This window comes from Taudactylus pleione, unplaced genomic scaffold (genome assembly GCF_031769625.1).
Source record: "Taudactylus pleione unplaced genomic scaffold, aTauple2 ptg000037l, whole genome shotgun sequence".
In the NCBI taxonomy this organism is placed as follows: domain Eukaryota; kingdom Metazoa; phylum Chordata; class Amphibia; order Anura; family Myobatrachidae; genus Taudactylus; species Taudactylus pleione.
In genome coordinates, this window is record NW_028284439.1 from 19,776,601 (window position 1) to 19,799,821 (window position 23,221).

At 41.3% G+C, this 23,221-nt stretch overlaps 1 protein-coding gene across 1 annotated transcript in view; it reads left to right on the plus strand.

The window, feature by feature from the left end:
• Positions 1–18,679, plus strand: part of PIK3CA (phosphatidylinositol-4,5-bisphosphate 3-kinase catalytic subunit alpha) — an 80,184-nt gene extending 61,505 nt beyond the window's left edge. Inside the window, exons 18-22 of the mRNA XM_088452427.1 lie at positions 2,046–2,124; positions 14,838–15,008; positions 15,480–15,597; positions 15,824–15,975; positions 17,532–18,679. Of these exons, the coding sequence (XP_088308553.1) occupies positions 2,046–2,124; positions 14,838–15,008; positions 15,480–15,597; positions 15,824–15,975; positions 17,532–17,802 (791 nt within the window). The 3' untranslated portion in view covers positions 17,803–18,679. The remainder of the gene's footprint in view (positions 1–2,045; positions 2,125–14,837; positions 15,009–15,479; positions 15,598–15,823; positions 15,976–17,531) is intronic.
• Positions 18,680–23,221: the final 4,542 nt, after the last annotated feature.

A 23,221-nucleotide genomic window follows, 5' to 3' on the forward strand; every position in this document is an offset into this window, starting at 1 on the left:
TATAGCATCCACCAGAAGAGTGCCAGTATTAGGGGCGCTCTCTTGTCACTCCCCATTTCTAATATTCCGTCAGGACAGGACTGTGCTTCGGACTCGCCCTGGTTTCCTTCCAAAACTTGTTACTAGTTTCCACACTAATGAGGAAATTGTAGCCCCGGCCTTTCAATCACCAGACCTTTCGGCAGGTGAAGCCTCCTTGGATGTGGTCCAAGCCTTCAGAATATATGTGGAACGTACCAGTTCCCTTCGGAAATCAGATTCCTTATTTGTGCTAGATGGCTTCGCATGACTATCTCACAGGCTTACACGCAGGCAGGCCTTCCTGTACCGGCTAATGTTACTGCTCATTCTGTGGGTCCCATGTGGGCAGCTCGCTGTGGCGCCTCAGCTAAGCAGCTTTGTAAGGCGGCCACATGGTCTTTTCTGAAGTTCTATGCCTTTGATACCTTCGCCTCTCAGGATGCTTCCTTTGGGCACCGGATTCTCCTCTCAGCGTAGGAACGTCCCCACCCTTAAAGGACTGCTTTGGGACATCCCCATTGTCTCCCTATGGACCCTGAAGAAGAAAATAATGAGTTATGGTAAAACTTACCTTTGTTAACTCTTCCTTCGAAGTCCATAGGGTCCACAGGGCAACCGCCCTGACGCACCTGGCTTCATATGGGCTATGTTTCTGGTCACCGGTTTCCCGTCTCCTTCTCCGTGAGAGTGTGATTCTTGTGTGTACCAGTCTTCCTTCTCTCTTCTCCTTCTCCGGCCTTTGGCTTGTCACAAACGAGGTACCTCCTGGGGCGGGGTATAGGGGGATGTACTGATGTATCCTGGGAGATAAAGCTTTAACTGCGTGGTGCCTGGTCCTCAACCATCACCTTCACCCCAAGGTCTCCCCTGTGGACCCTATGAACTACGAACAGAGAGTGTTAACAAAGGTATTTTTTATTTTTTTTTTGCCATAACTAATTTTGTTTTTTTAGACAGACAACTTTGACCGCATGTTCAGTTGTAGCGGCTTCTCCCATGCCATTGTGGAGCGTTGTTTGTCCGGTGTACTCCTCTCTCTACTAGTGTAATTGGCACCAGTCGTGGGGGGTTCAGGCAGTGTCGCTGAGTAATATTGGGGATCAAGTCTGTGTGGGGCCCCCTGCAAAGTGTGTGTGAGAAGTCTGTAGCCCAAGTGTGTATAGAATGAAGGTTTGTAGACAGTCCACAGTCCAAGTGAGTCTGTGTGTGTGTGGAGGGGGTGCAGCCTGCAATCAAAGTTGGAAATACACCTATGCTTGCACTATGTATTGCAAAAATCTATCTGTGTGAGAGGCATGTGGGTGGTTATTTTTTAATATTTATATCTATCTCTCATATGCGGAAGCCCCCCTTACAAATCCTGCGTTTGCTATCTTTCTTTTGGCGTGATTAAAGCCTGGTATGGAGAACTATATTTGCTTGTTAAAACTCAGGAGTACAGAAAAAGAGTGGTGAGTGGTACAAAAATATTGAGGCAAAGGCACACACAATGTTACAGTTACGCAAATGAAGTGTAACGTTACTTACAGCCTTGCACAAACTGTCTACGTAGGGCACAACAATTTGGTGATATAGTGGGTCAACTTAGGGGGTTCAGTCTAATTAGTTGAGAGACAGGGTCATGGTTAGACCAAAAATTAGAGGCCTTCTCCCCATCCGTGACATAGTTGTGCAAATTAAACAATTTGACATGGGAGAAAAGAAGGAGGTAGAATAAGGCATGTAAAAGAATGTGACTACCTGGGATTTTCAAGAAAGTATTTTGTCCTAAAATAGCCTGCGTGTGCGTAGGTGCAGGTGAGGCATGCGTACCTGCGTAGGGGCGGTTGAGGGATGCACATGAAGGAGAGTAATTAACTGATAATGGTAGAATAAGATGGCAGTCCTTCTTGGTTGCAATATCTTTTAACAGCCGCCAAATAATATACGAATTTTATGTTTATCGGTGCACATTCATTTGGGAAGTAACTGTTTACATGTCATTATAACCAGCACTGATTTTAATATTCTTTCTCTTCCCCCAGACTTGCGTCAAGATATGTTGACGCTACAAATTCTAAGAATTATGGAAAACATTTGGCAAACTCAGGGGCTTGATTTACGGTATGTACATAAGTATGTCGCTGAAATGGCTTGCATTGCACATGAAAACCAGGTCTATAGTTAATTGTCCAACTGAATCATCAAAGAGATTTAGCTAAGGGTAAACAAGTAGAAAAAAAACTCTTGCAACATAAACTGTAAATTAACATTTTATAATGTCCTGGACGTAACTCAATAAAATGCATGAACTTTTTTTTTTTTTCATTGTATTTGTTTTTGATTATACCATTTTTACAGTTATCTAAAACTAACGCATAATAACCTACCCTTGTTAACTTAGTTATTGTTGTTTGTTAGACTGAATCAGGATTTTCAACTGCTGCTATTCTAGAGCTTCCATATTCTTACATTTGACTGTGTGCCGTACCTGTTGGTGCAACATGTGGGGTTTACCTGAATGTGGCAGCAGTTCAATAAAAACCACATTTTATGTTCCTTTTTCTCTAGTTTTTTCCATCTCCAGACCTTGGGAACCTGTTGTATTTAGTAAAATGTTTCCATTCTGTCTTTGTGCAGCCTCTTATAAGTATGTAGATTTTTTCAGACACACTATTCTTATTACATATATGCTGTGTACATTTACAGTGATCGTGCAGAACAAAAACATTTGTGCGTCCCGGGAACCCCTCGCTTTAAAAATTTGGGGTCCTACTCCACAGTTTCTGGGTCCCATTACATATTATGGGGGGTGAGGACAATGCTGGGGACAGGTAGCAGTTGGGGTAGAGCTTGGGGGTAAAGGCAGGGAAAAGCTGGGGTAAAGGAGGTGAGGGTGAATAGCAGTGAATTGGGCAGTACTAGGCGCAATGGAGAGGTTAGTGGCAGGCAGTGCTGGGGGTAGGGAGGGGGGCAAGGGGAGATGACAGCTGGGGCAGTACTGGGGGGCAAGGAGTGGGTTAGGACAGGCAGTACTGGCTGTAAGGAGGGGGCATTGGTAATTAACAGCTGGGGCAGTACTGGAGGGGGGCAAGGAGGATTTTAGGGGAAGGCAGTGCTGGGGCTAGGAAGGATGTAAGGGTAGATTGAAGAGAAGTTTAAAGTAGTAGTAGTGGCAGCTGCCCTCCCCCACCCATATTTTTTGCGAGCACTGCTGTTATATATTAGATGTTATTGCTGCACTGTTGTGCATGTACATTTAATAAAGGCACCAGGTGGCATGAACTCTCTAATTAATTTGGTGCCACCCGCCCTGGCTTTACACCCAACCCGCCACATCAGCACTGCAGCGCCAGCAAACGCAGGTAGTTATCCTCTGCCCCCCCACCAGCCACAGCACCTGTCGTGTATGTACCAGGCCTACCTCCCTTCCTGGAGCCGAGGCCGTCCTCCCGCCGAGTGTTGGGGCACACTGGGTGCAAGGGATGTCCTGTCGCTGGGTGCCAGGGATGTCCTCCACTTTGTTTAGGCGGGGCCTGTCCTGTTGCCAGGTGCCAGGGACGTCCTCTTGCCGGGGCCTGTCTTGCTGCCGGGTGCCGGGGACGTCCTGCTGCTGGGGCCATCCAAGGCCATTCTGCCGCCGGGTGCCGGGGACGTCCTCCTGCCGGGGCCTGTCCTGCTGCCGGGTGCCAGGGACGTCCTCCTGCCGGGGCCTGTCCTGCTGCTGTGGCCATTCTGCCGCCAGGTGCTGGGGACGTCCTCCCGCCGGGACCTGTCCTGGTGCCGGGGCCATCTGGGTGCCGTGGAAGTTGCAGCATCAAGAGAAAGCTGCGGCTGAACTTGGGCTGGCTGGCTTAACCACCGCTTCTTAGTCTTCCCTGTTTGGGTCAGGGAGACATCAATCATTCGATCGGGAGCCTGCCGATTGGCCACAGCGGGAGGACCCACCCATTTTACAAAAGTGGGTCCCCAGTCCTCATATTCGAGTAAAATACGCGCTATAGCGCGTATTTGCAATCACTGCATTTATGTTAGAGCATGTGACTTTCTGGTTTTATGGTATGAATAATTTCTGTGCTAAATCCGATTACCAAAACATTTACAAGCAATTTTTTAATGCAAGATACAGCATGCCAGCCACATACCCACGTCTGGTGTTTGCTAGCTATGGTGGCACGGCTGAGTCTCTGTTTCAGTTCTCTCACGTTTACTGCATGTAAATGCAAAGGGGGTCAATGGGCGTGTCCTCCATTTCCTTCCCTCCCCCAAACGCTGGTGTAAGAGGCTGGCTGGCACATTTTAGCCTGAGGGGTAAGCATACCGCGCTGGCCCATGAGCAGCCGATCACCATTAAAAGGCTGTTTTTAGGTAAAGAACACGTGCAAATTTACCAAAGGGCAAAAAAGTGATAAAGTTTTTGCTAGAGAATTTGTTTTGCCAGCGACAGTGCTTGTTTATTGCCGTCTGTAACCAATTTCTGAAGCTTTCCCTCTGCATGGGATATCCGAAACAAAAAATAAAGTAGTCCCATTGGTCAAACATAGCTAGGCTAAGTGAGAAAATGTAGCCATCCATCACAACTTGTGCGCCTTACCTTTTAATACAAATTACTGCACAACGCATTGTCTTTGTAGTGTTAGCTTCGTCAACAAATTTCAAGGGTCTGCCAAGGAAATCGGTATGATTTACCGCCGGACCGGAGTTCGGCGGTTCAAATACCGACACCGGAAGTGAAGATCCCGACGGGGTAAGTAAATTAACTAACTCTGACTCTGCTTTAGGGGTGCCTAACCTCCCCCCCCCTAGTGCCTAACCCCCCCCCCTAGTGCCTATCCTCCCCCCTGTAAGTGCCTAAATATAACCTCCCCTTCCCCTAGCCTTACATTGTGCTGTTCTGTCGGTGTGTTCACACATTGTATAGTGTGTACCCAGCTTTAGGCTCTCACAGATCAGACTAGACATGGTCAGTCTCCAGTCACCTTTACAGTACAGTAGCTGCAGTATGCCGCTCTGCCTCTCACTCTCACACCCTGGCACTCTCTCTGTATTCTGTTTTCCACACTCTGAAAAGACCTTAGGAGAGAACTGTCTCCCATTGGTCTAAATTTCTGTGTTGCTGATTTCCTGGTTAAGCAGCTACTGAGTCCTAACTGTTGCACTGTTGTTTTGTGGCTAGGTCCATTTACGCCATCTGTAAAAGATGCAAAATAAATGCTCCTCCTAACTGTAGCAGATTGTTCTGCCAGAGGCACCATGTGTGGCCACACCCCCACAGTGACATAGGTGGCACCCACCGAGAGGCTGGGAAGCCTGTGGTCTGCTGCTTTCTCATCTGTGCCATTCGCCGACTCCAAAACTGCCTGGGCAGCAGATGGCCGCCTCTGCCTGTCATAATGACTCTTCCCTCACAGTAAATGTGGCTGGATGCTGTCCCAAATAATCCAATAATACACTGGCTCGTGGGGGAGCATTCCCCCTTGGCCCAGCGAACCCCTGACAAACCAAAATATCTAATGTATATATTGCTCTAAGATACAATCTGAGATCAATAAATGAGGGGAAAATATATTATTTTTTTTCTGTGAGGGGATAAATGTGGGAAAATATATTGCATTTACTATGAAGTAAATAGAAGAAACTGTTTCATTCATCCAAGGGCTTTTACCAGAGACAATAAACATATAAAATAGTACTCTATTGACACGGTAAATTCTTGTTTTCTCATATGAATACCCTAAGGCTGGGTACAAACGTAAAGATTTTCTGTCCATCCATCCAACTAGTTGATTGGTTGGAATGAAAATCTGGTAAGGTATGGGAGTAAATGATGATCAGCAATTTGCTCCTAAACGTCGGAAAATGGACAAAAACTGTTGTTTTAACAAATTGCTTAGATCAAACATTTGACAAACTTGTCTGACGACCATTTTCATCTGTTTTCTGGCATTTAGGAGCAAATTGCTGATCATCATTTACTCCCATACGCTACCAGATTTTCATTCCAACCAATCAACTAGTTGGATGGTTGGACAGAAAATCTTTACGTGTGTACCCAGCTTAAGCATTCTATTGCATAATTATTGGACAAAAAGTACCCATAATAATTAGAAGCCAGAGTGTGTGTGTTAATGTATATGTATTGTGCATACAATGTAAGTAGTCTTACCAAGCGGTATCGAGATGATTGGTCTTGAATTTGGGAAAAAACTTATCACTATTCTCGCCATTGGAGAAAAGAAAGGACAGCATTCTAGTTACCCCGTGTGGATGTCAGAATCACATTACAAGCTTGGGCCCGTATTCATTTACAGGCGAAAAGTCGGCAAAGTTCCACCTGTCCGACTTTCCGCCTCATTCGCCTGTTTCGGAGGTGAAATTGTTGCGTGCGTGTCCCCGCTTTTCGCCTTATTCCAATCCAAAACAGACAAAAACGGAAAGAGGCGAATGCGGAACTGGCAAAAAGTAGTGAAAGAATTGGTGATATTAGTCTGTACCCCCAGAAAATTATGCACTAACATAGGGAATCAATATAGATGTGTACTAATAACCATAATAAAACTATTTTGGGCACTTAAGTTGTGTAAATTGCCTCTTTTTAGCGTCTTTGGGAAAGTGGGGAAGAATGGCATAAAGCAGTAGGTTTTGGTGAAAATAAGTAGTCCAGTCAAATTTGGGGTACTTGAAAATGGATGCTAGCATATTTTTATGTCTCTAAAGTTAACTTCGAAAAAACGTGAAAAATTGCACCTGCAATCCCAAAAACACATGAACCCATCCTTGCAGCCCCCCAAGAAGCCAATTTTGCTAGTTTTTATGCTTGTCCCCCGCCCCCTTTTTACTTTTTCGCCCAAAAAATAACATGTATTTTTTGAGGTGGTTAGGTTTGTTTGTTTTTTTTTTGGGGGGGGGGGGGGGGGGGTTGGCTGATTTGTAATTTCCCCACGTTTGCACCCCAAATAAAGATTTTGCACTTTTCACCTGCTATTCATTGGAGAAACTTTTTCGTCTATTACAATGCGTTGAGTTTCCGCTTAGGCGAAAAAGTCCTGGAATTGAATTAGAGGATAAGTCACGGACAGGCGAAAAGCTGCAATAGGCAAAACTTTTTCACCAATTACGGCTTTTCGCGTCTAAGTGAATCCGGCCCTTAGCCTATTCTGGGTAAATGATCTAAATATATGCTATTTGGTGCAGCTACAATTGGGACCAGATATAATGGAGTATAAAATATAAAGCTCCAGATAATGTGTCGGTATGTGGCTGCACCTATGATTATTCTGCACTATAGTAGAGACGACATATTATGTAGTGTGTTTAGCAAAGCTCCTTAGGAATGTCTCAACACATGCTGTACTGGTGTCAGATCTCTGTGTAGAAGCCTGAGAAAGAGCTACATTTGAATTTAGTTTCTGACACATTTTGCTTGCGTTATGAGGACACTAATCTTTGTAACAATTCAGCAAGCTGGGATAAGAGACAGAAGTGAATGAGGGGTGGTTTTTAAAAAAAAAAAAAAAAGTCTAAAGAGTTAAATCCAGCGGAGTTTATGCTGGCGTTATTAATTTATGTAGCCACACTATAAACCGTATATAATTCACGAGATATGTGACTATGGGGCCTATGTGTCAAGGTGGGGGTTTTTTTGTTTTGTTTTCATAAAAGTATGTAGAAACTGCAGTTTCTGCATGATTTTATGAAATTTTGCTATGTACTAATATATTAGTACAATGCAGGAGAAATCTCTGGCAGAGTGCTAATTAGCACTGCAGATAGCAGTCCCCATTATTTTCAATGGGGATGATGATCTCTGCCCTATGTACCAAACTCCAAAAAGCAAAGCTTTTCGGAGTTTGGCCCCAGTAGTTTGCACCATCTTCAGATAGATTTACACACAGTCATTTTTACATCATCGTCGGACAGATTTAAGCCTAAGGAGGCTTAAGAGCAGTAGAGCGATCTTCCGATCTCTCTCCGGCCGGCCGCGGAAGTTGACACTGCGCATGTGCAGTGACACCTTTCACAAACTTGAAAGACTTCTACAATATGCTGGGGATATTACTCGCAGGAACAGCGTTTACCGCAACTGCTGTCCATGCAAGTTCCCCATTGTACATAGCAGGGATATTTTCATTAAAAAAGAAAATATCCCTAGCAATATGGATCCTTATTAATTGTGGCAATGCCGCAGTTATTAATATAGGCCCCTATATCTGGCACAAGATACAATATAGTAACGGAATATAGTTTTACCAGAAGTTACTCACGCATAGATTCATATTATTCCCCAAGTTATAAAGTCAGGATTATTATTGAAGAACTAACCTAGTGTGGTGATTGGTCTTAAATCTTACCACAATCTAATACAGGGGTTCCCAACCATGGTCCTCAAGGTACACTAACAGTCCAGGTTTTAAGGTTTGCCATACTTGAGCACATTTGACTTAATTAGTACCTCAGTTATTTTGCTTTAACCATCTGTGCTTTAGCATGGATATCACTAAAACCAGGACTGTTAGTGTGCCTTGAGGACCGAGGTTGGGAATCACTGATCTAATAGAATTAGGTATATTGACAGTGCGCAGCCTTATTTTAATTTTCACTCCTTCTATAATTTTATTTAGCTGATTTTAATTATATCCCACCATTTAATATGATTAATACATACTAATAAAAGTACATGTTTGAATATGGAGTGCTGAATCTATGTAACATTCAAGTGCATTCCATCTAGGGACTACTTTTTCAGTTTGGACTTTACTGTTTTTGGAGTAGCACCTACTAAATACTTAAGAAATAGATGTGTGGTGATTTAAGATTGGGTCACTCTGCATAGAGGAACTTTGCTTTAGTGCGACCTCCTTACTATACTTGTATTATAATATACAAATATCTAGTAATTTGGTGGGTTTCTACCACAGTGTGTGGTCCTTTTTAAAGGGATACTTCACTTAATGTAGTTCATAAATGTCTAGTGTTTCTCTGAGTAATAGTTTTATTGTATGGACTCTGATTTCTATTTAACCAAAGCAGTCTTTTATTTTCATATATAACAAGACCATTGGTATGAATTAGGAAATATATTGTTATTTTTTTGGATTTGGCAAATAATATACAGTGCCTTGTAAAAGTATTCACCCCCTTGGTTTTTTTTACCTTTTTTGTTACATTACAACCTGTCATTTTTTTATTTTTTTTAATCTGAATTTTGTGATGGATCTGCACAAAATAGTCTAATTTGGTGAAGTGAAATGAAAAAAATATATATTAAAAAAAATCTTTATAAATAAAATTCTGAAAATTGGCATGTGCACATGTAATCACCCCCTTTGCTATGAAGCCCCTAAAAAGTTCTGGTGCAACCAATTACCTTCAGAAGTCACATAATTGGTGAAATGAAGTCCACCTGTGTGAAATCTAAGTGTCACATGATCTGTCAGTATAACCACACCTTTTCTGAAAGGCCCCAGAGGCTGCAACACCACTAAGCAAGAGGCATCACACCATGAAGACCAAGGAGCTCTCCAAACAAGTCAGAGACAAAGTTGTTGAGAAGTACAATTCTGGGTTGGGTTATAAAAAAAAAAATATCCAAATCTTTGATTCCCTGGAGCACCATCAAATCCATCATCATCAAATGGAAAGAACATGGTACCACAACATACCTGCCAAGAGAGGGCCGCCCACCAAAACTCACAGACCGGGCAAGGAGGGCATTAATCAGAGAGGCAGCACAGAGACCAAAGGTAACCCTGAAGAAGCTGCAGAGCTCCACAGCAGAGACTGGTGTATCTGTGCATGTGATCACAATAAGCCGTACACTCCATAGAGCTGAGCTTTATGGTAGAGTGTCCAGGAAAAAGCCATTACTTAGTGATAAAAATAAGAAGACGCGATTTGAGTTTGCCAAAAGGCATGTGGGCAACTCCCCAAATCTATGGAGGAAGGTGCTCTGGTCAGATGAGACTAAAATTCAACTTTTTGGCCACCAAGGAAAACGCTATGTCAGGAGCAAACCCAACACATCCCATCACCCCAAGAACATCATTCCCCCAATTAAACATGGTGGTGGCAGCATCATGCTGTGGGGATGTTTATCAGCAGCAGGGACTGGGAAACTGATTCGAGGCGATGGATGGTGCTAAATACAGGGATATTCTTGAGCAAAACCTGTTTGTCTGCCTGTGATTTGAGACTGGGACGGAGGTTCACCTTCCAGCAGGACAATGACCTGAAGTACACTGCTAAAGCAACACTCGAGTGGTTTAAGGGGAAACATTTAAATGTGTTGGAATGGGCCTAGTCAAAACCCAGATCTCAATCCTATTGAGAATCTGTGGTCAGACTTGAACATTGCTGTTCACAACCAGAAACCATCCAACATGAAGGAGTTGGAGCAGTTTTGCCTTGAGGAATGGGCAAAAATCCTAGGGGCAAGATGTGGCAAGCTCATTGAGACTTATCCCAAGCATGTTCTGTGAATGAAATGATGCACACCTTCAAACAATCCATTTTAATTCCAGGTTGTGAGGCAACAAAACATGAAAAATGCAAAGGGTGTGAGTACTTTTGCAAGACACTGTATTTTGATGTATGTTTTCAAAAATGAGTTAATCTTTTACAGTGCCTCAGAGTATTGTAAAGTGTCTGTCAGCATTTCTTAAGAAGATAATAGCAAAAAGATGATTTTCAAATTATAAGCTTGTGTATATTTTATTCAGGACATTTAATGTATCCATGGAAGAGAATGCTACTACTAAGCCCACTAACTGAATAGTCTCTCCTCACATATATAGTGCAATCTATTATGAACTTAGGCAATTTTAAAATGTAGCTTCAAAAGCTCACGTTCCTCCACCTCTAAACTTAGATTGACCAACCCCCTGCCGTTACACTCTATACTCTGTTCCAGTGGTGGCTGTGGATGAATGCGAAATAAGTATTTCTTGTCAGTATTGTTGTAAGCGCAGAAATTCAATTTTTCTGTTTAATAATGTCCATGATCTGCAATTACTGTACGCTTATATTTCCTTTCTGAGTCTTGGCACAATTCTGGTTAGTGCACAATGTCTTTTTACATACAGGAGCAGTTTGGTAGCATTTGTTATGGTGAAAGTGCTGTCATGTGAAGATTGTATGACACATATACTATCCCTTTTTCATCACACAGCAGTCTGTTACGGTAGGGAGAATTTGTGGCTGCCTCTTTACGTATTTACCAAGGATTAGGTTTTTGAATCTTGCTTACGCACCAGTGCCATGGTTCTTAGGGCCTGATTCAGAGCCGGACGCTCTGACCAGAGCGCTCGCTCTGAATCATGGCCCTCCTCCCTCAACTTGGAGCGGCCTCATGGACGCTCGCATAGCTGTGGGTTACCACCCACAGCTATAGCAAGCGTCCATGATGATGGTCAAGACCATCGCGACCATCGGGCTTGCAACGAGACCCTGCGGTGGGGTCTCGGTGACCGCAAGCCCTGGAGTGATTTTGGCTCTATCAGAGCCAAAATCACTCCCACTGACATCACTACTGATGTCAGTGGGGCCGGACTCAGACGGTAGGCGTTCCCATGGGAACGCTTCCGTCTGGCAGCCACGCCCCCCGGCACGCGCCATCAAAGGGGGCGTGCTGTCACTCACCATCGACAGCACGCCCCCTTTGGTGCGAGACCCATAACGACGGCTTCGCCGTCGTTATTCGGGTCTTGCGCATGCACTTGCAGTTGGAAACCTTCTTGCTCTCATGGATTCTATGCCCAAGTAATATTTAGCCAAGGGAGGCTTTGGTGTTTCTCCAGATGTTGCATGGACTGGGAGTGCTTTTAGCGAAATATATAATTAGTCTTACTGTTAAATCCCTTTCTTGTAGGCTCTGTACTTTCGGGACAGTTAGTCCTGTCCTTAACTATTCAGAGGCGTTGCTTTGTGTATACTTTCCACCTATCACTACACCTCTGTGATAAATGAAAAACTGATCCCTAAGAGGTGGAAATGGCTATACATAGAGAGGTTATGAGCTTGATTTCTGGTTCGTTCTTTTCTTCTCTGGTGATACCTAGAGGTAACTGGTAGAATGAGCTTATGGGAAATGGATTTAACAGTAAGAGGTCAAGCCTATTAGCTGTGAGTTCCTCCACGGTACACATAAGTACAGCTGTATTCAGCACTTACGGTCCCTCCAGACTTGCAGAGTTTTGTTCGCAACCCTATGGTGCTGCATACAGAAATCTGCCAGTCCGGGGTGATATCGGGCCGTGAGGGTGGCGAGTTGTGGTGGCGTTACTGGCATTTCTACTCCATTGCAACAGGATTTGCCCTAAGAATAAATGTCCATAATATTATCTGTATGTGCCTTGTATGTCATCTTAATCCAAACATGTGGAGTTCTTCTTTGAAAATGTACAGCAGTTAAATGTAATAAAAATATTTAATATCAACAGATTAAAACATTAATAAATACAAGTGCAACAATCCGCTCACAAATAGTCAAGCAAATGTATCAGAAGAATTGTACACTCACTAAAGAAACACAGTGCTGTGTCAGTACAATCAATACACTCTAGAGTATAATGCGGGACCCCTATAGTCCCTCTCCTGTGTAAGTGTCCACCACGAGTCTTTCCCTGTTAATGTAATAGCTCTGTGTACAATAGGTTACTCACTGTCCCCCTGTAGATATCTATATAGGCGAATATCACCGGTATATCAAAGGCATCCACCGGGTATCATGTAGAAGCAGCGTCCAGCTCAAATGTGGTCAGCAGCCGGTGTGTTTCATGCACTGAGCTGTCAGGCTGCGGCTCTCTCTGATCACAGAAAGCCCGTTATCTGAGTGCAGGTGTGCTAATGCGGTCGGTGTCTGAGCCTGAGTCCGTGGGCGCAATGAGCCCTCCAAATGAAACAATGTTAGTCTTGGTTCATCTCCGCTGTATAGCTTGATCGCGATGGTATAAATGCCCAATCTCTCGGGCACAGTGAATTGGTAATTTACCAGGTGGTATAGCAAGTGTCAAATGGTAGGACAGGAACAATAAGGGTGTGAGTCTTAGCTGTCTATTTATCAAGCAGTAGACCAGTGGAGAAGTTACCCATAGCTACCAATCAGCTTTGAAGTAGCATTTATCAAGTAGTGTCTATAAAATAGATAGGAGCTGATTGGTTGCTATGGGCAACTTCTCCACTGTCCACTTCTCCACACTACTCACTGCTTGATACATAGACTCCCTTAATCCTTTAGTTTTGTCTTTAAAGGATTGAAATTTGCCCCCTCCTCTAGTCCAAACATATTTTAGCTATTTGTAGAACTTAATAGGTTCATTAGGAATCTCTGCAGCAAACACTATTTTGCAATTAATGATCTGAGAAAATGCAGGATAGAAGGGTCACCTATAATAGCAGATTGTGAACTCACAGAAGAGGATAATGTGCCTATTAATGAAATGTTTAGCTTACTTGAAGAGAGTGACAATCATTCTGACTCTCACACCCCTGTATTTCACACCCTTAGATCGTCCCATGCTGCAGTGGCAGCTAGCTGTAAAATTAAGTCAGTCTTTTTCCCTTCAATATAAAAGTGCTCTGACTGAGACATTCTATCAAAAGACTCTGAAAGAATTTGAATCACTGTGTTTGAAAGCTGATGCAGATGTAAAATACTGCCATAACCTTTCACAAAAGGAAAGGTGTGCTTTAAAAGAGTTATAGACCGTTCCATCAATAACGATTAAACCAGCATGTTTGTAAGTATGGCTTTGAGTGCTGCGCTCACTGCTAGTAGTAGCTTCCTATATGCCTTAGTGACACACAGGTTCCGATAAGCGCTCATTGCGGTGTTAGAGGTATATAGTTTACTAAGTGTTTTACTAAGTGTTCAACAGAGTAAATGCGTATTGGCACCCAGAGCTGGCGGATCAGGGGACACCTCCAAAGGCAATGCAAAAAATCTGCTGGAGGTGCGCCACATTTGAAACACAGGTGGGAGGTGGAGAGGCCAGTCAAAAACCTTCTGTGTGGAGAAAGGTATGTTCTGTGAAGTGTATTTAGGAACATCTCCATATACATTACAGAAGATAATGACCGACAGGACCGCAAATGGGCCTTTAGTAAGTCATCACTTTGTAAACCTGGGATCTGGGAAGACCAAGAAGAAGATTGGAAACAAGAAGACAATAAAAATTTCTATGAGCATTTACATTTTGTCTATGACGCAAGTTATGCCACAGTTTCCTAACAGACCAGAAGAGCGGCTTTTCCCGAATATGAAGCAGGATTTCTTGATACCCCTATTAGGGACTGGTTGTTGTAGTTTAATAAGTCCAAATGCACGGCCATCAGCCCTGCCATATGAACCTCCGGAACAAAAACTGCGTATGTTGTGTATATTTGGGGGTTAACATGAAAGGTAATATCTAAATCAGGTACATTTAAACATGGAAAATACACCATTTTAATAAGATTTGTCCCAATGTAGGACAAAGGTAGAGATTTCCAACCCTCCAGCTCACGTAAAACAGACGAGAAATTAATATCATAGAGAAGGCCCGGTTTCCTAGATATGGTAATCCCCAAGTAGGTGATGGAATCGGAACTCCATGGTAATTGTATGTTACCCACGCCTTTTCGGTGAGTCTCCCAATTCCAAACAGAGCACAACTGATTTTGACCAAATGACTTGAAATCCTGAGACTTCCCCAAACTGTTGTAATATCTGAAAAATATGAGGCAAGGAGTCAGAAGGCTGTGATGCATATAATAAGATCTCGTCTGCAAATGCAGTCAGTTTAATTGTTTTATTTCCAATTCATGCCCAGTTTTTATAATAGTATTGTGTTCTCTTTTAGGATGCTGCCATATGGTTGCCTGTCCATTGGTGACTGTGTAGGACTCATTGAGGTGGTCAGATGTTCTCATACTATTATGCAAATTCAGTGTAAGGGAGGATTAAAAGGTGCTCTTCAGTTCAACAGTCATACATTACATCAATGGCTCAGGGATAAAAACAAAGGAGAAACGTGAGTGGCAAGTTTGTTTATTGATGATAAATTGATAACTGGTTATATTGCTTGCCCTGATTTGATTTATCTATTATATACACATTTTAGCATATAGACCAATGTAATACGTAAGACCGTTTCAACCTTCATCCAGCCAATTAGCCTGCCATTCCCTATTGTCTTCAATATGAACTCTGACAACATTGGTGTGTTGGATAGGACAGGTAACCTTCCACAATCCTCAGTAATTGAGGACTAGACATTTCAGACTTTACCTGCCAGCACCTGCAGTCTGACGTAGGTTCTTGTTATTTTATTGTATTGTTCCAAATATTGCAAAGTAGCTTAAGCTTGCCAGGTGTCATTATTATTCCTGGTGTCACCAGTCATTACACTGTCCATGCCAGGGAAATGTGATTGTGTATAGTATGTACCAAGCACATGGGAATATTTGTACACTTCAATCCATCTCTCTCTCCTATGTACTAGGTATGATGCTGCCATTGACTTGTTCACTCGATCTTGTGCTGGTTACTGTGTTGCTACTTTTATTCTTGGAATAGGTGACCGCCACAACAGTAACATTATGGTGAAAGACAATGGACAAGTAAGTTTAAACCAAAATTGCTGGCCCACCTTTTGCAAACCTCAGTCTCCCCCTCATTTTGACAAACCCGTCCTGTAGAAAATAGAGGGTAGAGGTCTCTCCCACATAATACCCTTGTCCCCTACCTCCTGAAACTGGGAGCAGATTTGAGGTGACTTCTAGGTCAGTAAGCTGTTACTTTAATGTATTAAAGTTTTTCCAAGCATTAATATTGATCTTCTGTCAGCTTTTTCACATAGATTTTGGGCACTTTCTGGATCACAAAAAGAAGAAGTTTGGCTACAAGCGCGAGCGTGTACCTTTTGTCTTAACACAGGACTTTTTAATTGTCATCAGCAAAGGAATACAAGAATGCACAAAGACGAGGGATTTTGAGAGGTAAGCCATGATTTATCCCCTTGTGCATAAAGCAAATACTATTTTCATGTGATAATGACTGCTACATACGGAATTATTTCTATTCCTTCATTAGGAGAAACATTTCGGAATGAGAACTGATTCCATATGCAAATGTCACACCTAGAATCAACTCCAGACCTTTCACCTGCTTAATTAATAATGAAATAACGAGGGAATAGCCCACAACAGTCCATGAAATAGCTTTTGAGTTGATAGTCCCATTACTTTTGGCCCCTTAAAAAGTGGGAGGCACATATAGAAACCGTTGTAATTCCTACACCGTTAACCTGATTTGGATGTAATTACCCTCAAATTAAATCTGAAAGTCTGCAGTTAAAGCACATCTTGTTTGTGTCATTTCAAAGCCATTGTGGTGGTGAATAGAGGCCAAAATATGAAAATTCTGTCAATGTCATAATATTTATGCACCTGACTGTGTGTGTGTGTGTATATATATATCTATATCTATATCTATATATATATATATATATCTCTCTGATTAATAATATTCGAGGCAATCCTATATAATAAACGAGAAAGCCTGTCTGTTTGTCCTTTATGCACCGCCAGAGTTTTGGACCTAGCACCACCAAATTTGGCATGGTGGTGTAGTTTCACCAGGATTAGGTTTTTGCCTAGGTTTGAACTTCATCAGGGACACACACTGTCACACAATCGCTAAAAGTTGGGACACTCTTAAATTACACAGGTTCCAGGGCTGGCTCCAGTGGAAATTGGCAGCCTGCCAAAATCCTGTGAAAATGCAATAAAAGTATCCTTTTCACCTCAGTCTGAGCAAACTTGATAACTCCGGCAAGTTCATATTAAATCCAGAGCCTCTGTTTGCATGCAAGGGCGTAAGCAGAAGCATAGAGAGACCTGCCGGGGGAAAGGTGCGTGGTCTAATCATGCAAGACGTAGCTACACCCCCTTAGGGGAGAAACTTTTTTTTTTGGGGGGGGAGAGGGCGCTGGGAGCCCCTCAGCCCGGTGCAAATCCAGGGGGGGGGGGGTGCAATCATTGTGATCGCTCCCCCCACAGGCAGAGGAGACTGTAGTCTCTCATTGCAGCCCAGCACACAGCAGCGTGTGCTTGGCTGCTGACAGGTAAGAGGAGATGGGGGGGGGGGTGCTGCGGACATGGGCACCCACCAGGCCCCTCCAACAAGCCTAGGCCCGGGTAAATAGTATCCACTCTCCCTCTTCTCGGCACCCCTGGGCGTCACTTTGATTGCCTTGTGACTGTCAACGCCGTCTTTCCATGACTGCCTTGTAGGTTTACCTTTTCTGTTGTCACGTAGATGACCTCTTATAGTTTTTACTATGAATCTGCCCCATTAAAGCCCTTATTTAGTTACCTTTGAATGATAAAAATCAATTCTGTCATAGTTTTAAAACAACTAGGAAGCAAAATATAGTTTGAAACCCATGGATTATCTACACACTGTTAATTCTAGTATTTAAAAAATGACAATAAAAGTGTGAGATTTATTTCACAAAACCTGACCCTCTCTTTTACCCACTTCATCTTGCTAGGTTTCAAGAGATGTGTTACAAAGCCTATTTGGCAATTCGCCAGCATGCCAATCTTTTCATCAACCTGTTCTCCATGATGCTTGGCTCTGGAATGCCTGAACTGCAGTCTTTTGACGACATTGCCTACATCAGAAAGACTCTGGCACTGGAAAAATCTGAGCAGGAAGCCTTGGAATATTTCATGAAACAGATGAATGATGCCCATCATGGTGGCTGGACAACAAAGGTGGACTGGATCTTCCACACAATAAAACAGCGTGCTTTAAACTGAGCAGGGTGCTGGAAGCAGGCTATAAACTTGTCGCCCACTCTATGGGTACTACACTGCACTGTTACCGTGGACAGGCAGCAAAGACCGGCTGCATGGGAATTGCACAAACTACAAAGAGCATTATTATCACAACAGCAGCTATAAGAATGCACCAGAACCATTAACACTAACAGGGTCTACAACAACACTAAAGGAATACATTTCAAGAGCTACAGTCTGGATTTCAAACGTTATGCCTTAATGTCAAACAGGAGGCTAACCCTGTTTGCTTGCGTTTTAGTACCCAATGTATATGGTCATGGTCTATTTGATACAAACAGAAGTTTGGCATAGAGAAATATTTTTGTGATTCCCATGTGTGTTTTGGAATGCTGATTTTTGAACCTTTGGTGCAGTAATATACTAGGAACTAGATTGAAGGGAACTGCTCTTCCTAAATGCCTCACAGTATTGTTCAACTACAATGCAACATAGAATGCGCTTGACAAGTGTCCATTTTTATTTTACTTTTTGTTCTTTCGAAATGTGATGCCATGTAAGTCATGCGAGAAGGATGGTCTTGTTTTTGTCTTTCTCCATCATTTTGTTTCTATCTTTGTTTTTAGTTTGCAAAAGTTGCACCATTCAAAGGAACAGAACCGTTTCAAACTTTCCTGAAGTTATAAAGAAGTCTGAAATTCACACAGTAAATGTGTGTTTTAAGTAGGTTTGTATTGACCATGACACTCATCATTACTTATGTTTTTTTTATTATGTTTCCTGAAATTCTACAAAATGAAAGACCAGATAAAGCTGGGGATGTTTTAAGTTAAACGCTTATTGCACTGAAGAATTTTGCTCTTATTATTATTATTATTAAACTCTTATTTTTATAGTCTTCCTAGTCTATGTTAAGGAATTTTGTTCTTTATTTAATCCCAAATTAGTTTTTGTTTCAGAGGTTGCATCATATGTAATCTATATTCACGTTAAAGGGTATGAATGTTTTCTAGTTTATTTTTTACATGAGGTTATGCAGTTACTTTTTGTCTTTTGAAGCGTGCAACAAGTTTGTGTGTGTGTACATAATGTTCTGTATGTACGCATACAGTTTTTTGAGGTGCTTATTCTTTTATAACTGCCCCTGTATTATTTTGCTTTATTCTTTTCTCGCCAGTGTATGAACCTAGTCCTGCCCTGGTCATTTTACCAGGTTTTTGTGGGGGTTTGTAGGGACTACTGAAAATCATTTACACTGTTGTGCATGACTTTTGCCTATCTTTGCTAGTTTATAATTAATTGACAGAGCTTGTATCAACACATTTTACACCATGTTCAGTTTAGATGTTTTGAATACAATATTTTCATTTTTTTCCAATAGTCCCTTACTCCATCCAGCCTTTTGACTATGTCTTGTTTGTGTTGCATTTTCTCATGCCAACCTATGAAGACTGGCGCTGGGTACACCAACTTTATTACAATAGTATTAGTAAACCACAAGGCATGCAAGTCGTCTAGATAAACAAGCCACTTTCCGAGGTAGTTCAATATATTGTATTAATAAATAATGGTAGAGTGTACACTTTCAATACTTGCTATAAAGGTGTTGTTTTTTTTTTTAGGTAGACACACCGCCAATGTTCATAATTTGCTTTTTTAAAGCAGTATCTAAGACTTGAGGTGGTATATAATAACCTTATTAACAGTGGGGTATATTAAGTGTTTCCAATACAGTTGTTATGATACCCCTGCGCAAAAAAAAACAATTCTGTATAGCTGCACAAGTTAAAGCATGAAGTAATGACACTTGTGTATTATAAAGATAAGACACTAAATTCACAGGCATGCTGTTGTCCTTCCAGTTTCCCAAAAGCTACAGACAAGTATTTATTACTGCAAATAATTTACCAAACCTTTGTCTTGATGAGATATGGCACAACCTACTGTACTAAAAAATAAATAGGACATTGTGTCATAGTATGTCTCGGTTAGAACCCAGTAGTAAAGGTGGTGTTGAGTTTTTATATATGCAGTTTAGACCAACATATGAATTGCTTTACATTTCTCTTACATGTTTTGCTTTAGGCTACACTAAATCTTATTATGACATTTAACTTTTCCTACCAATAAATAATCATCATTAATGGATGTTATTTTATTAAGGACATGGATACTTCTTATTATAGGCGGCACTTGAACTGTTCTTTCAAACCAAAAGTCAGTCGGGCAACTCGAAAATGGCTGTCAGTTTATTGCCCTTTTACAGGCTCTTGGCTGCTGTCAGCATTCTTAGGGAGCTAGGGCACGCTCTTGAGCGGTCTGTTCATAGGAAAGGCAATAGTTTCAGCACAACACGAGAAATCACACTGGTGACTTAGAGTGGAGCAGCTGTTTTTAAATCTCCCACTGCCTGACTGACGTACACTGACTTGAGCCAGCAGGATTTTTTAAACTGGTCACGTCGTCATGATGCGGTGCTGGTGATATACAGTAGGCACATATAATGAAGTACTGATACAGGCATATATGACTCGCTTACAAGTATTGAGTAATGGTGCATGTATGGTTTAGTTCAGAAAGTAACCGGAAGTTATAGGGGGTTTGCAGCCAAGATGAGTTTGGGATAAATGTTGTAGATTTGTTTTCCAAAGGAAACTCTAATATTTACAATATTAATACACTATTCATGTTTGGAAAGGTTTAATGCCAAAGATAACATTTAAACAACATTGCAGTCTATAAATACAATATTTTTATAGAAAAACCTTCCAACTATACCCAGATGCAAAAATAACAAAACTTTATTGAAACACATTTTACATGTTGTTATAAACTAATAAATGTAGATGAGAGAGAGATGAACTGGAGAGAGGTAAAGTTCCAACCAATTGGCTCCTAACTGACATTTTCCAAACACAGCCTGTGAAATTACAGAAGATGATTGGTTGGAAAGGACAACTTCTCTCTCCACAGCTTGAAACATCTCCCCATTTGTGTCTTACGTTTTGCATAAGTCACAATTGCTAGTGTACTGATGGGCTTAATATTGGTTCAACATGCAAAATAGCTGTCTCCACTTAGTATAGGTGAAAGGCACAAGCATAAAAGTCATTAAAACCTCTGTCTGCCAGGGCATGTTTATAAACTGTGTAGTCTAATGGTGCATACACACAGTCAGATTTGTCAGATAAACGATTGAACTATTTTTACAACGATTTCATCAATTTCATTAACGATTTCTGACAGTATTAAAATGAATGAAATCATTAAAATTTGACTGCCAATACATCAGATTTCAGAGATCGTTATGTGACATGCGGGAACGTGCATCGTTCGTCAATGCATGCCCATCATGTCAAAGATATGAACGATTGAACTATTTTTACAATCATTATCATTCATATGTGAAACTAAATCTGACACTGGTTATGCAGCATAAGCAGTCCCAGGACTGGATGTGACCATCCCATAATTGAGTTGTATCTATATGTCAGTGTAGTACAGAGTGCACAATTTAAATAGATAAAGATCTATTCGTGTTGGTTAAGTATTTAAATTTTTTCCAAAGTTGTCAAGTTTTGAATTTCAAGTCTAAATGATATTAATCATAAGTACTGATTCAAGTACAGATTTATGTTTAAATCCTGCAAACCTATTTTTTGGGTTGGTGTCAAAACACTTTATCTTATGACACAAGGAGAAAATTGGTACATTGCAGCTCATGCATGAAACCACAAAATCCATTTGTAAGTTATATACATGACATTGTGCTACTCAAATATTGCGTTTCCTGGTAGTAGTCAACTGACATACCTATTCTGAACCAGCGTATTGGAATGCTGTGTATTGTAACAGACTGTACCCATCTATAATTGTACATAAACAGGAACTAAATATAGAGGGGTAAAGCTAAATAGCAAGTAACTATGCACCTAGGTAAAACCATGCTGCACTTCACGTGGGTCAGATGTAAAATGTGCAGGGAGATTTAGATTTGGGAGAGGTGTGTCCAAACTGAAATCTAAATTGTATTGTAAATGTAAAGCTGTCCAGCATTTGTGGGCTACTTTCAAAAGCATCCAGTATTTACCCCGCATGCAAATTAATCATTTATTTGCACCCCTTTTATTGTCACATGGTTTTGCCCAGGTACAAATTTACTTCCTCTTTTTGCTTTGCTTCCAATACGGAATCAGCCCCAGAGGGAGGAATTCAAATTGGTCTTGTAAATTTTTTGTTTACCGCGGCTCCAATTAATGCGTCTATCATGCGCTAATTTCACTTAGCGCGGCTATGCGTGCACCTGCTTAACACTCCATTCAATTGTAAGCACGATAATTTTCTTTGATGCTGGCAACATTAAGTGTGCAGAAAAATGGAGAGATCAGCCTGTCCCCTAAAAAAGTGCAATGTAACATTGGACAACAGTATACAAGTATATTAGTGTCCGAAAGCAAAATAATTGGGGTTCTTAATAGTTGTCAAATGTCTGATTTTTGTATTTTTTTAATAACGTTGAAAAAATTATAGAAAGGTGTGCATAAAAATGTCTAATTTGTTTTTTGTTTTTTTTCAATTTAAGCCAATTTAATTTTTATTTTTTTTTAAATCCCCTGTAACTCCCACCTGCAAGCCTAAAAACTCTTGTCCCATCTATACAACACCCCCTTATACCTGTCCCACATCAATTATCCCAATATTCTGCTTTTTGCAGACTATCACCCCAATAATCACAATGTCATTATTGGCCAAATTAAGCTAATTAAATACTTCTAAGTGCCTAATTAATCATTGGGAGTAGGAGGTGTCCCAGGGGATCTGAACCCAATCTTTTCACCTGCTCAGGGGTTGCAAGAAAAAAAGCTGCGATAACACAGTTTAATTTGCGCGTCTAATTGGTTAACAAAAGACTTGCGGCTGGCAGTGTTAAGTTGCATTTAGGCACGTTAACCCCTGTAAACTGGTTAATGTGAATATTTGAAATCCTCTCAGTGTGTACAGTATGTGTTTCAGTTACTCCTAAATTGTGACTCAAGACCCTGCTTTCTATTAATCTGTGCATACTGGGCTAGAAGCTGCCACATTTGTAGCACTGACCATTTGTTACGCTGTCTGAGAGAAACATACAGGCTCTATAAAGACTATTAATTCCACAAAAAATATAGTAAATATAACACTAATTCCACTAATGAAGACTTTTGCACTGTAATAAACGTGTGGTATCTGCCATCAGCAATTACCTCTATGATCTGCCCTATAATGTTAATATGTATACATTATATATTTTACTATGTGTTCCCTACATCTCAGTTTTTATAATTCCCATTTTTGTTGGGAAAAAGTATGCAATGTCTAGTTGGGTGTATTTATGCACTAGAAGAGCCATTGATGTTAGTGCTTTGAATTAGTTCTATAATGCTTTATAGTATTTATTACCAAG